Source organism: Uloborus diversus, chromosome 2, assembly GCF_026930045.1.
Source record: "Uloborus diversus isolate 005 chromosome 2, Udiv.v.3.1, whole genome shotgun sequence".
Classification (NCBI taxonomy): domain Eukaryota; kingdom Metazoa; phylum Arthropoda; class Arachnida; order Araneae; family Uloboridae; genus Uloborus; species Uloborus diversus.
The window spans coordinates 179,655,055-179,668,891 of record NC_072732.1 but is presented as its reverse complement, the minus strand read 5'-3'; the positions used below and the strand labels follow the sequence as shown (position 1 = coordinate 179,668,891).

General features: G+C 32.6%; 1 protein-coding gene across 1 annotated transcript in view; it reads right to left on the bottom strand.

Moving 5' to 3' along the window:
• Window positions 1–2,412: 2,412 nt before the first annotated feature.
• LOC129217523 (angiotensin-converting enzyme-like) overlaps window positions 2,413–13,837 on the bottom strand; it is a 65,215-nt gene continuing 53,790 nt past the window's right edge. The window contains exons 8-13 of the mRNA XM_054851839.1: window positions 13,082–13,206; window positions 10,936–11,034; window positions 7,620–7,764; window positions 5,366–5,464; window positions 4,374–4,496; window positions 2,413–2,805 (exon numbers count right to left, since the gene is read on the bottom strand). Coding sequence (XP_054707814.1) covers window positions 2,616–2,805; window positions 4,374–4,496; window positions 5,366–5,464; window positions 7,620–7,764; window positions 10,936–11,034; window positions 13,082–13,206 — 781 coding nt within the window. The 3' untranslated portion in view covers window positions 2,413–2,615. The remainder of the gene's footprint in view (window positions 2,806–4,373; window positions 4,497–5,365; window positions 5,465–7,619; window positions 7,765–10,935; window positions 11,035–13,081; window positions 13,207–13,837) is intronic.

Sequence of the window (13,837 nt, the reverse complement as noted above, 5' to 3'; positions counted from 1 at the left end):
AGGATTGAATAATAAGAGAGCACATTTTTACGAATAATGACTTCTGATACTTTTTCTCAAAGTGCGGAGCCTTGCGATGTTGGTCAGTTTTGAGGCTATATTGGACACATTCAAAGCATGTGTCGAACTTTAAAATCTAGTTTATTATTGAAATGATCACATGCGGCGTGAAATCAACACAAAAAGCCTACTTTTAAAGGATATTACATCAAATTTTTATTTCTTATGCAATTATAACTTTTTCCAGTTTTTATGCAATAATGGCAACCAGCAATGAAGCTTTTTTTTAAAATGAATTTCTTTACAATGGAGAATGCTTATTGAATTTTGTAAATATTTTTAGAAGAAAATAACCGAGATTCCTGATATTTTGTGTTCAACCTTTGGCAATTTTTGGCACCGAAAATAGTTAATGTACTTCGTCCTCAGTTCTAATTTTGCCGGAAAGGAACAATTGTAAAAAGTTATGCGCCCCGAAATTTCAACGATCGATCAAAATATCCCCAAACAGACAGTTGCTTAAATCAAATGAAGAAGCTATTTTAACCCGCTATACCTTGACGGGTGATTTTTCTAGTGCTTAAAACAAAATGAAAGAAAAAAATAAGAAATTAAATTAATTTGAATTCTGACATTTTGAATTCAAATTATGTATTTTGCAATCTCGAGTTGCAACAGGACCCTATCCATTGGAGTTACTATAGCTAGAAACGCCTCCGGTCCCCCCAAGCTTGTCCCTCCTCCTGGGCGGTTACGTGTGTATAGTTGTGTGTGTGCGTACGCGCGCGTGCAGGCATGTGTAGGTTTGTGTGTATGCACGTAGGCGTGTGTGTATATGTAAGTGTGTATGAGTGTCAGCATGTGTGTGTACAGGATATGGACGCCTCCGACCAGGAAAAGCGGATTCCGACGCGCCTGCAGAGGCCCATGGTCCAAGCTGAAAAAGGAACCACAACGCCAAGGACGGTCAAGTGAGGACAATAAGCAATCGTAATTGCTCAAAAAACATACCAACAAATACATTTTATTTCACAAAGAAAACAGAAGACAAAACAACAAAATTTACAAGCATTTCATGAAAAACACATAAAAATAAATTATTATAAAAAACATGGCGTACATACGCGCGCAGCGGAAATGCTGCAAGAAGTAAAATTCATCCAAACAATAAGAATGCATACAAAGCACAAACTTAACAAAAATTACAACACATACAAAATAATCCATCACGTAAAACACTTTCACTTTCGATTTTCACTTAGACACAACGATAGTCTAACTTATCTTCAGGTTTTACTTATACAATTTATTAAAAGTAAAGGACACGTTGTTGGGAAGTTGCTAAAATCAGACAGCCTAAAGGCAAAATATTTCTGAAATCTTGCCCCGTTTCATTTTTGCGAATCGAACAAAAATATTTCTAATCTGCAGAATTGAGTGAAAGGAACATAATTCAGAAGCATGTTTAGCATCAACACGAGATAATGTAATAAACTCCCAAAAGAACAATTGTTTAAGTAAGTCAACAATTTGCGAAATGTACTGCATTGAGCTGCTTTGAAGAGGCGAAATAATGGAAGGATCAAGAGCAGCTAGTTACGTATCCCCAAGACGTGTGTTGAAATGGTCCCTTCCAAACGGTCAGCTTTATGCAGAACAGTTTTCGTTACTTTTTATCTAGTATTTTTTGCCGTAAGTTTTATTTCATAAAGTTATCATCTTCAAGTTTTAAAGTTATCTCAAGTTTCATTGTTCTGCAAATATCAGTATCAAATTTCATAAAGTAGTAAGCATGAGAAACTTAAAATAAGTTAAGTTAGTATTTTAGTTTATAATTTTGTTTAAAATGTTTTTTGTTTCCGTAGAAAGCTGTTTTACTTTATTATAAATGCAATGAATTAATTATCCAGATTTTCTTTATTTACCGTAGGGTTACACGGTGATAAAAATGTTTTGATCCCTTTAGGAACTTAGTATAATTAACTGGAATATTTATGCTCACAGTTAACAAGAATCGTTAAGTAATGCATGATGGTATTTCATTAAATTGTTATAAAATCAGTAAACTATATGATAAAATGACAAAAAAATAATAAATTCCATTTTTGAAGCCTCGAAAACACTTATTTTGACAGATTAAAATTCTAAAAGGAAAATGACGAATAAAGTTTTTACTTGACATAAAGCAGTGGCATCACTACATCACTACGGGGGGGGGGGGGGCTGGAGGGCGGTTCGCTCCATTTCCGAGGATGAAGGTGACAACACAAATTACCCCCCAGGTATCACCCATGCTAGGTACGCAACTGCATAAAATATGACTTATAATTTTCATTTACCTACTTATTTACAAAATATAAACCAATACGTAAATAAAGTATTATTAATTTCTTTTTTCTTTTATTAGAAGATTTTGTTGTGAGACTCCTAGGCTGGCATTTACCGTCCCAAAATTTTTCTCTTTCAAATACTAGAGTGGAAATATCACTAATTTTATCCTGTATGTTTGATACTACGAGTTACGAGTTGATAATTTTTTAACAACCTCAACCAATGGCCATTAAGCAGCAAACTGCACCAATAAATGTTTTAATTTTAACTTCTATGTCTACGAACTAAGGACAGATCGTGGAATCGTTTGATTTCCATCCAATGAACTCATTTTTGTTCTGTTCTTGCAGGTAGTCAAGCAGTGGTGCGAAATATTCCAGAACTGGTCCTGCATCCATTTTGTTCGTAGCTCCGCCAGTCATGATTTTCATAGCTTCTGACCAGTGCTCAGAACTGCCCAATTCCATCACTTGACTGAAAAATGTAAAATTTGAACTGAAATGCCACACTACTCTTTATAAACAAAAACTTTTTCATGATTTCTAAAAAAAAAAATGTAAAAGAAAATCACATTACAACTGCAAATAATGTAAGATTGAATTTTTATTGACGTTTATGGATTTATTCTGCCATTTTATCTTAACGAAAAGATTGCTGTTTCGTTGAAAATCTAAGTATAATACATCTTTACTAATAATAAAGCTCAAAGTTTGTCTGGATGTGTGGATCTCTGTCCGGATGTCTGTGACGCGCATAGCGCCTAAATCGTTCGGCAGATTTTTCACGAAATGTGGCACAGAATTAGTTTGTAGCATGGGGGTGTGCACATCGAAGCGATTTTTTCGAAAATTCGATTTTGTTCTTTTTCTATTCCAATTTTAAGAGCATTTTACATGGCAAATTATCATAACATAGACGAGTGAATTACCAAACTATCATAACGCGGAACTGTAACATGGAAAGCAAATGAATTTTGCAAATTGACGAGAAATTCATCATAAATTATTTTAAATATACAGGCGAACCAAATGACCTTTTTATTTTCTACTACGGACGAAACCGTGCGGGTACCTCTAGTGTATATGTATAACTGGTGCGTGGAAGCTAAAAAGTGCCGCATTGCAACTCATCAAATGCGAATTGACCAATTCTTGTAGCAAAAAATATTAGGTGTTAGATCTAGCTGATGTGGCCCAGCTAACAAAATCTAATTGTAAAAATAATAGTCTTAAAAATAAAAAAAAATATTTCTGCTAACATGGTTTGCACTGAAAAGCTTGAAATAAGACGATTATATAACTTTTAAAGACACTTAAATACTGCAGTTGCTCTTAATGTACTGATACGTTTATTATTTATAAAGATGAAGATAAAATTTCGAGTAAAAAAAAATGTGCGAAGAGCTATATGCGATATAATAAAAGCTATTCATACAAAGCTGTATACCACTTATTTGATTTATTCTCAAAAACTGTTGCGATCATATAATAATTATTTTTTTCAAATACGAACTTGTACATTTTCCACAATGTGGAAAGATTCTAAAACGTCACTGATAATCAACACATAATAATCCGGAATTTCACAGGTTTCCTGAAGTTTTTTAAAACCTTTCCAATAGGATACCACCATGTTTCTGGAATAAATTAAAAACCTTCCAAGAAAACTTATGAACAAAAATAGTGTTAACAGCTTGACACTATCTTGATTTACCGAGAAAGCTTCTAAAGCAAAAAAATCCAAATCTAAGGCATGACTTCAAGCGAATGCCAACCAGCCTGTTTGCAAGTCTTGCAAAACTGCAAGGGCCCTGCATTTCGTCTCTCTTGAACTAGACCCTGCATTGGGCCCTTTTTTACGGGTCAGTCAATCTGGAAATGCCGTAACTGAGCTGAAGACGAAACACTTAATAAAGAAATTGAGTATATCTTTATACTGGCAGCTAAACACAATTCCTGCATTCGTGAACTTGTATCAAAGTTCAAGAAGTTTTTTTTGCAAGTATACTTGTTTTTCACAACTTCTTCGCATTACTTTCTTACCTGAGTATTTGTCCGGCTTCTATGGAGCGGTAGATATCACACTTGTAGAGAGGACCTTCGTGACCAGCAGCGTCACACAACACTTTATGGAACTGAAACTGGACTATAAAACTCACGAAATACCTAGAAAATGTACATAAGAATTTAATTAAAAGAATAGTAAGTATTGTCACAAGTATGTTTAAAAGCTGGAAATGATAACAGCCAAATTCCGCTTCTGTATCTTCGTAATTGAAGCAGCGGCACGGAACCCCCCCCCCCCCCCCCTTTTTTTTTACTGCTTCACACACACATAGCAACTGTTTCTCACAGCCTAAAACATTGAAAAGCAATGAAAAGCAGAGTGTTTTTTTTTTTTTTTTTTTTGTAATATAGCCAAATATGACAAATAAAGTCCTTTCAGTGATTAGCACATTGTATCCAATTGTGTAATGAAAAATAAGTACTTATTTAGGATATATCTACACAAAAATATATTCTGTCCAGTTTTACTGAATCCTTTTATTGAGACACTCAAAATAGTTCGTTACCCTTTGCATGATATCACCAGAAAATCCAAATTAAAAATTACAAGTCATTTGTCTTTTACAGTTAAATATCTTATTACGATAACTGTAAAAAATACATCGAAAAATATTTTTGCACGAAGATATACTGTTTTTAAAGGATGTATTATATTATCACAGCCATCACATTTCTGGCAGCGGCTCTTCCTTTTTCAAATTTTGGAATCCGTAAATAATTGAAAAATGAACAATTATTGTATCGAAATGCTCCCAATAAAAACAGTGATTAACTTCCTAACATTATGATTTAAATAATCAAAATGGAATTAAAAATATATTTTACAGCGCATGTCATTAAAGTGTGACAATGACAATTAATAACATTTTTTTGAGACTTAAAACCAAAACACTATATACATATTATTACTATGTATACTTTTATCTTGGAAATCATTCAATTTGCAAAATGACATAAAAAATATTTACCTTATGTATGGAACATTGCCTGGAACGTGGTATTTTGCTCCTGGATCAAAATCAGTGTCTGTTCTCTTTACTGGTGGGCAAATACCTTGGTACTTCAGTCTATAATTTAAGAAGAAAGCTAAAAGTCACAAATTCAGACTAAAAAAATTCTATAAAGATCATATTTCGTTGTTGAATGCTCAAACTTTTATCACTGTACTGTGGAGGAGTATCGAAAATAAATCTTTGCGAGGACGGATTTCAATGAAAAATCAAAGTAAAATAAGAAATAACGTCAAAAAGCGCAAACTACAGATTACTGCAGACACGTGTTTCGGCGTTACAGGGAACGCCTTTTTTAATGCAAAAAGTAATGAGCTTATGGATGAAATGACACCCGACAAAAGCCAAGATCTAGTTCTGACATTGTTTTACTTTTCAGCACAAAGCTATTTGTTAATCTTACAAATCAAAATTTGTAAAAAGAACAATTGACTAAAAAAAAGGATGATCCAAAAGTCAGGACCAACTTTAAAAATTAATTATTCGAAAAGAAGCCGGGTTTTGTGTGGCAACGAAACAAAAACAGTTCTGTTTTCAACTTACAGTTGGCGCTATATAGTTTTTATTTCTCCATAATTCTTTTAATACATTTTAACTAAATGGGATTTCTCAAGTATGGACAGCATTTTGATTCATATTTGCTTCGACTACCATTACCTGCTTCCGTTGCTCATGTTTTTATCGTTTGGTGCTGTCCCAGATCAGAAATTCGACAGCGCCATCTGTTGGTCCACAACAGATTATTATTTTTAGTTCGCCGCAAGACAAAACCAGGCTTTTGTTTTCATCCGTTCAGTGCAAACCACATTTTTTTTATCCTTATTCGTTTTCGAATTATTCATTTTTAAAATTGGTCCTGACTTTTGGATCTCCCGGTATGTTTGGTTTTGAAAAAATAACTTATTTGAAATGAAAAAAATTTTCTACTATCACATGCAGTTAAAGAGACAATTTGGGAACTATTTTCACATATAACGTCTACCTAAACGCACATGCGTTAAGGTGTGTGTAAGGATCACGTAAAACATTTTGAGCGATGTAGATGTAAAGGACAGTTGAAGAAGCTTTTGGGCTGGTAAATAAATTACTAACATACCAGAAAAGTAAGGAAATGCACATTAACTTAATAAATGGAGATTAATAATCAAGAAACAGAAAATGTTTCCTGAAAAGTTTTTGTCTCTTTTTTTCTACGAAAACGCTCTCAAAATGTAGAGAAATGGTGCATATTTAATTCATACAACACTAAAGCAACCATATAACATTATGCTCTGAAGAAAGTAGCATATATATATTTTTTTTAATTTACGTCTTCCCTATTGTTATGAGCATATGTACCATTTTCACATGACCGCATGACGTATAAAGATGACTCGAGTGTGTCAAGTGATCACAAAAGTATGTGACCTTACACCAAAAGGCCCTAGGGTCGCAAAATTTTCATCCGCAGATGTCTGAATTATCATCTGCTGGATGCGACAAACACAAAGAGAGAGAAATATTAAAGAGAGAATTATATTGTGGTCATAGAAAACTGTAGCTGAGAGACTGTCAAGAAATATCTTGCAAACGGGACTGATCAACTTTCATGTGCTTCACTTCGATAACACATTTTTCAGCACAAAATAAACGCAATCTTATTTAATGTTAAAATCACCGAGAGCAATTGCAAGTTTTAGATCTGGCACTAACAACAAGTGGTCGCTGTAAAGGACGACAACACAACAAAGTTTGTTTTACAACAATTCAGTAATTTTGTACTTCAACATTTGCTTTTGTATACGAACTTTTTTTTAACGTCTGCCAACTGTTTGGTTAAAATTGATACACATCCATGTAAACAATATATTTGTCTTCATAGCAAACTGGCAAATTAGTTTATTTTTGGGTTACAGGATTCATCCTGAAAACATTCTTAGTTGAAGTATGATAATAATATGCATCATTATAAAAAAAAAAGTTCCTTCCCTTCTCGTTTTTATTTTAAAACGATTAAAAGTTTTTCATATGGAGAAAAATGAATCAAATCACGTCCTTAAGCATTAACTTAGACAAAATTTCCAATCTCACCACCGATATTCAGAAATTATTTTCAAACGATTTGATAAAGAAGCAAAATTTTAGTAATTTCGCTTCTTAAAAGATCAACAGTGCTCAAAAATCCATTCTAAATTAGAATCAGATTTTTTTTTCCCATTCGAGCGTAATTTACCTGAGGTCCCACCATTTAGTGTTCATTTCTTCCGGCTTAATGTCCCCACTGAAGAGTCCCCAACGCCACAGATCAATCAAATATCCAGATGGCAAGAATGATACTTTGTCCAAAGCAGTACGAAGTAAGAAGTTGAGGTCTCCCTCTAAAAAGAAAAAAAAAAAAAAAAAAACAAGTAATTGAGAGAATGTTGTAACCTCTTTTTGAGCTAGAGAGATTAGGAGACTTTTTCAAAAAATGTAAATAGATTTTCGTTTTGTGTCTGAACCTAATCTGTTCTTGTTTTATAGGGTAGACCGACCAGTGAGTGAACACCACCCAGTAAATGAACAGCGCGTCATTTTTTTTTTTTAAAAAAGCTTCCAAAATTTTGTTTTCTGAATAAATTCACTACAAAAGCCTTCTTTACTGATATTCTAAGCTATGTGACACCTGTTACTTTGGATACGTATTTTTTTCCTGGAAAAAAATATGAAATTTTGGCTGCATTGAATCGTTCTTTCTCTCTTTCAAAATAATAAGGCTTGTTTCGTGCTAGCAATTATTTTGATACATATTATTTTTATCGATAAATTTTATTTTTTAACTCTACGAAAGAAAAATTAAGTATACATATTTAGGCTATGGATTTAAATTGTTTCAGTCAATGCAGAATGCGTAGATTTTTAGGTAGAGGGGTGTTCAGTCACTGGGTACGAAAAATTGCGAAAACCCAGTGAATGAACAATGGCAAAGTTTCTTTTGATTTAAAAAGAAATTTGAAGTTTCTTTGAGATATTTTCATTTTTGTACTTTTTTGTAACGCAGATAGTTTTATATGTTTATTTATTTATGTATTTCATTATATATTTTATAATTTCTTTATTTTTGTCTTTGTAAACAATGCACTTTTTACTGAGTTTTATCTTTTATCTATCTATATCTCTATCTGTATATTAATCTACCTACCTACATCTATCTTTCTATATCTTTATATGTCTTGATAGATAGACAGGTAGATAGAGAGATAGAGAAATAGAAATATATATATATATAATGAGAGAGAATAGATAGGTAGATATGTATGTATGTTTATAGATAGATAGATAGATAAATAGATAGAGGAAGATATAGAGATAGATATATAAAAACAAGAGGGAAATAGATATATAGGTAGATAAATATAGAGATAGAATAGGTAGGTAGGTAGATAGATCGATAGATTTATTGATAGAGAAATAGATAGGTTGTGGTTAATAGATAGGTAGATAGAGAGACTAATATAGAGATAAATAGCTAGGTAGAGAGACTGATATAGAGATAGGTAGTAGGTAGATTAATAGACAGGTAGATAGATAGACAGGTAAAAAAGCAGGCAGATAGATAGATAAGTAGGTAGATAGATAAGTAGATAAGTAGATAAGTAGAGATATAAGTAGATAGATAAATTGATAAGTGGACAGATAAGTATATATATATATCTATATATATATATAAATGAATGTTTGTCTGTATGTCATCCATGAACTCAAAAACTACCCGGCAGATTTGGCTGAAACTTTCACCGTTTGTTATTTTTGGTACTGGGAATGTTTATAGACCAGTTCGAAAAAAATCCGATCGATAGTTCCTTTTTTATTCCAATTTAAGTCACAATCCATTGGATAAATACGAATAAAATTATCGGCTGCAGAAATTAATTCGCGTGAAAGATCTCATTGATAAGAAGTTAGCTGTTGCCATTTTTCTTGAGTTTGAACAAATAAATTCTTTCTTCATTGTTTTATGGCTTTTCGTGCAACGGGGGGATTTAAAACTTTTTCTATTTGATATTTTTAGCGATTGAATGATCTTGCAAACTGCGTGAGTACAAAATTTGAGTATAGTCACGGCTTCACTTGATACCTGGACCGATTATTATGAAAATTGCTATATATATGTATTTTTCCACGGAGAAGGTGCATAATATGCTCATTGAAGCCACTCGCCACCAGGTGGCACTGCAGAGTAGCAACTTCTGCTACGTTCAACCGATTGTCATGAAAATCAGTATAATGATGTATTTTTTTGTTGGCGTAGCAACGCGCGTCGGGTACAGCTAGTATATATATATATATATATATAAGTAGATAAGTAGAGAGATAAGTAGATAAATCGATCGATAAGTAGAGAGATCGATAGATAAATAGGTAAATAGACATAGAGATAGACCGATAGATGTGTAGATAAAAAATAGATAGATATAGATAGTTATAGAAATAGATAGATAAATAGATATAGATAGTTATATAGATAGATAGATAGATAGATCTCAAAGAAACTTAGTTTCTTTTTGAATCAAAAAATTTATCATGTTCATTCACTGGACCAATTTGTGTTCATTTACTGGTTCGAGGTGTTCATTCACTGGGTCGTTGTGCCATTTTTTCTTTAAATACCTAAAAAATTCGGAAGCAGTACCACTTAAGTTCCTGCGAATTTTTAGAGATATTTACATAGATCAATTAAAATGTTTTAGCTATCACGATCTGTATAATATAAAATTTAAAATTACTAGGATTTTTTAAAAATGAAATTGTGTTTAACTGTTCATTCACTGGTCGGTCTCTATTGGTGATAAAAATGTATATTAAATTCATATATTCATGTAATAACTTTCATTTCTAGTTCATGTTAAAGGTGTCAAGTAAAATCCATTTACATATCCACGAAAAACAGCGCATCTTAAAATAGGAAGGGAAGTTTAAAAATTCTGTTTTACAAAAAACCAACAGGATGCTTATTATTTTTTGTTATTTTTTAAAGAAGGTAATGCACACAAAAAACTGTTTCCCAGACAAAAGTGAAAGTATGAACGAAAGTTATGTTAATGAAACCATTGGAATAAATTAACCATCACAAAAGTTCAAACAGCTAGTTTTAAAATTAGCATAAGACATGTTAAAAATGTCAAGTCACCTAAAACTTAAATAAACTTTGTATAAACATAAATGTACAATAAAGTTAAATTTAGTAAAAATATTTTTAATAGACAGAAAATTTTTAAGTGCCTTATGTGACACAGCAAGCTGGAAAAAATGTTTCTAGTTGAAACAAATTATGTGATTATATTAATCTGAAATAATGCAACTGCTCATTTGCACCAAAAAATTTAGTTCTGAGACAGCAACGTATCTTTTCATTAGTATTATTCCTCATCTGCTTAAATCCTATAGACTATGAGTTTTTTTTTAATGTTTTCTTCAAAACATCTTTCTACAGCGTGTTTACATAACACTATGATTGTTTATGAGGAGATCAATTTAAAAAATTGGAAAGCAAAATGTGCGTTTTATACCTGGATCATCTGCTACTTCATCCAACAAGCCAATGGACTGTAGATGTTTTGGAGTAGACACAGAAAGAGCGAGCACATCACCAATTGCCTCATGAAAACCTGCATGACGTGAATGTAAAATGGTAAACTTTTCTCAAATGGTAAACAAAATAAGTTTTAATTTATGCTGAAGAAAGTTTCGGTAGTTTTTTTTCATCAAAAATGTAGTTTATTTTTCAGTTCGCTACTACCTGTGTTACGTTACAGTTACTATTAAAAAAAAAAAAAAAAAACTGGCGTTACTACAGTTGAGACAAAGCTATCTTGGCATCATTCGTGAAGGCAAAACAGATCCTAATCTCACCATTGCGATCGCATCCAGTTTGGGTTTGCATCAACTATAAGTTGCTACAAACTATTTTAAGCCGTTAATACACTGTAAAACAATTACGAAACGTTACTGGTCATTTCCGTGGAATGTTTCGGGATTTCACAGGTTTTCACCTATTTCCTCATAAAATCGAGTACCTTAAAGAAAACGTGTCCTTAATAGGTAGAAGTTACACGAATGCGGACTCTTCACTGCTGTGAAAAAAAAAATTAGCCACTAGTTTAAAGATTGAATGAGCGTGTTTATTAAGTGTATTGGCTTAAAATCGATTACGACCCGTCCATGTTGACTATGCCCCCAATGGTAGCGAATAAGTCACTGGATAGCTGCAGCTTTACAAGGCAGGAATTGCAGGCAAGGAAGATGCTTGGCACTTACTTGCAATTCTCGCTTAGCTTAGCCATAATTGCTCTAATGCTTCTGGGGCTTCCTTGAAAAATCAGGATGGTTCTAATCAATTATATTACACCTACTTATTTTTTTCTAGAATGTTTCTGAGACATTACTGGGCTTTAACAGGGGAGATTTCCCAATTCCTCAGAAAGTTTCATAGAAAATTTAAGAAAGGTTAATGACTTTTAGCGGAAAACGTTCCTGGATTTTGCAAGATATGTAACTGGCAGAATTTGGGCACATAAGCTACCAATATTTTCCAGGAACGTTTCTGAGTTGTTTTTACAGTGTAGTGACATTTTTACAACACCACCGCTCGTTATATTCCGCATGTACAGAAAAAAATAAAGTTCATGCCAAAAAATTAAAGCCAAATTTCTTGCCACAAATGTATAGCTTATCCCTGTAAGAGTCATGATACGAGACCGAATTTTTTATTAGGATGACAAAACTGCTACCATGAGTAATTTGGTGGCTGTATAAGCCAGTATAATCGTCAAATTGGTTGCACTACAGTCAATCAAGCGTTTTATTTGAAGGGACACAGTAGTACAGAACTTGTTCTAAAACGTGCGCTCCGGCAAAACCACTGTATCCGAAAGATATTACAGCTTTTGCCTTGGCCAATGAGGCCAGTAAGATCAATGGATCTCTTTGACCGTTTGAACGTGTAATAGGATATTATTGTTCATAAAGTCAATTGCCACACCCAACAATAACAATCTATGCCGTTAGATTGAAAAATAACTACAGCAGCACAAGTTGATATTGTTTCTACATACTGCACGTATTTTTGCAATATTTTAGTAAGTATATAGTTTTATTGCGCATCCTTTATTATGAACCAACGTTTAACATTTAAACTAATGCTTAACTCACAAATCTGAACTTTTCAGTTTGAATTTCTAATTTATTATCTACGTATTCTTAAGCAATTCCGTCATTTTGAAATTTTCCAGAGGGAAGAGGAAGGCATAGGGTACATACTCAATGTGAAGTGAAACGAAAACCAGTCAAAACCGAAACCGATTACCTGTAAAGGAATGAATTTCTCTTAGCCCTTTAGGGAGGTCAGGGAATTGACCTCCCTGACCCCCCAAAAAACAGGTATAATATTCAGCTTGAATTGCTTGAGTTTTGTTTCTCTCTTGCTGCTGGCTTCTATTTGACCATCTGCATAAGCTTGACAACATAAGAAACGTTTTAAAGTGAAAGTGTTATCTAATACATTAAATGTTTTGCAGTTTTCCCGAGATTAAAAAAAAAAGTTGATCGAAGGCAAAAATTTCATTGTAAAGTTCATGATTTTACTGTAAACAATGGCTTGGTGAAAAAGTTTTCCGAAATCAGTGGTTGTTTATAGTAAGTTTACTGTTGTGTTACCTGGATTAGCTCCCTCTCGGAAAACATTTGGTTGGCGTGCATACTGAAGGAAATATTGAATGTGTCCCATTTCATGATGAACTGTGATCAAATCTTCCATCGTGATATCGGTGCACTGCTTGATTCTGAAAGCAGGAAAGAGTTAATCAGAAAACCTATTCCGATCTATAATGCCGTGGGCAGGTAAACGGCAGTATCTGCAGAAATGAGTTTTCGAGATCATTTGAAGAATTGCGTTTTAGATTTAATGCTAACAACAGGGAAATTTTGGAATTAGACGGTTTTGTCGCCTTTTTTTTTTTTTAGTGGAAGTCAAATAAACAAGCTTATGCAATAAAGTTAACGTACAATAGATGACAAGAATGCCAAACAATGAAAATTTGCAGTTACTGCACTTTACCTGCCCACGGCAGAGCAATTATGTAATTGTTATTATTCTTCATTTTATCTCAGGATACAAAACTTATCTTGCATGACATTACTTGGCGGATTTTTACTTTTAGAGATGCAATTTTACGTAAAACCTAAAACTATTTCAATAATATACATATATATATATATATATATGTATATATATATATATATATATATATATATATATATATATATATATATATATATATATATATATTATTCTTAAGATTATAGTTATATATTTCTTAAGATTAAACATACGTGTTTAAAGCTAGGTAATTTAAAATAAAACAAAAAAATTAAGAGAATAAGTTTTGTTTAAAAAATTATTTAATACCAAAA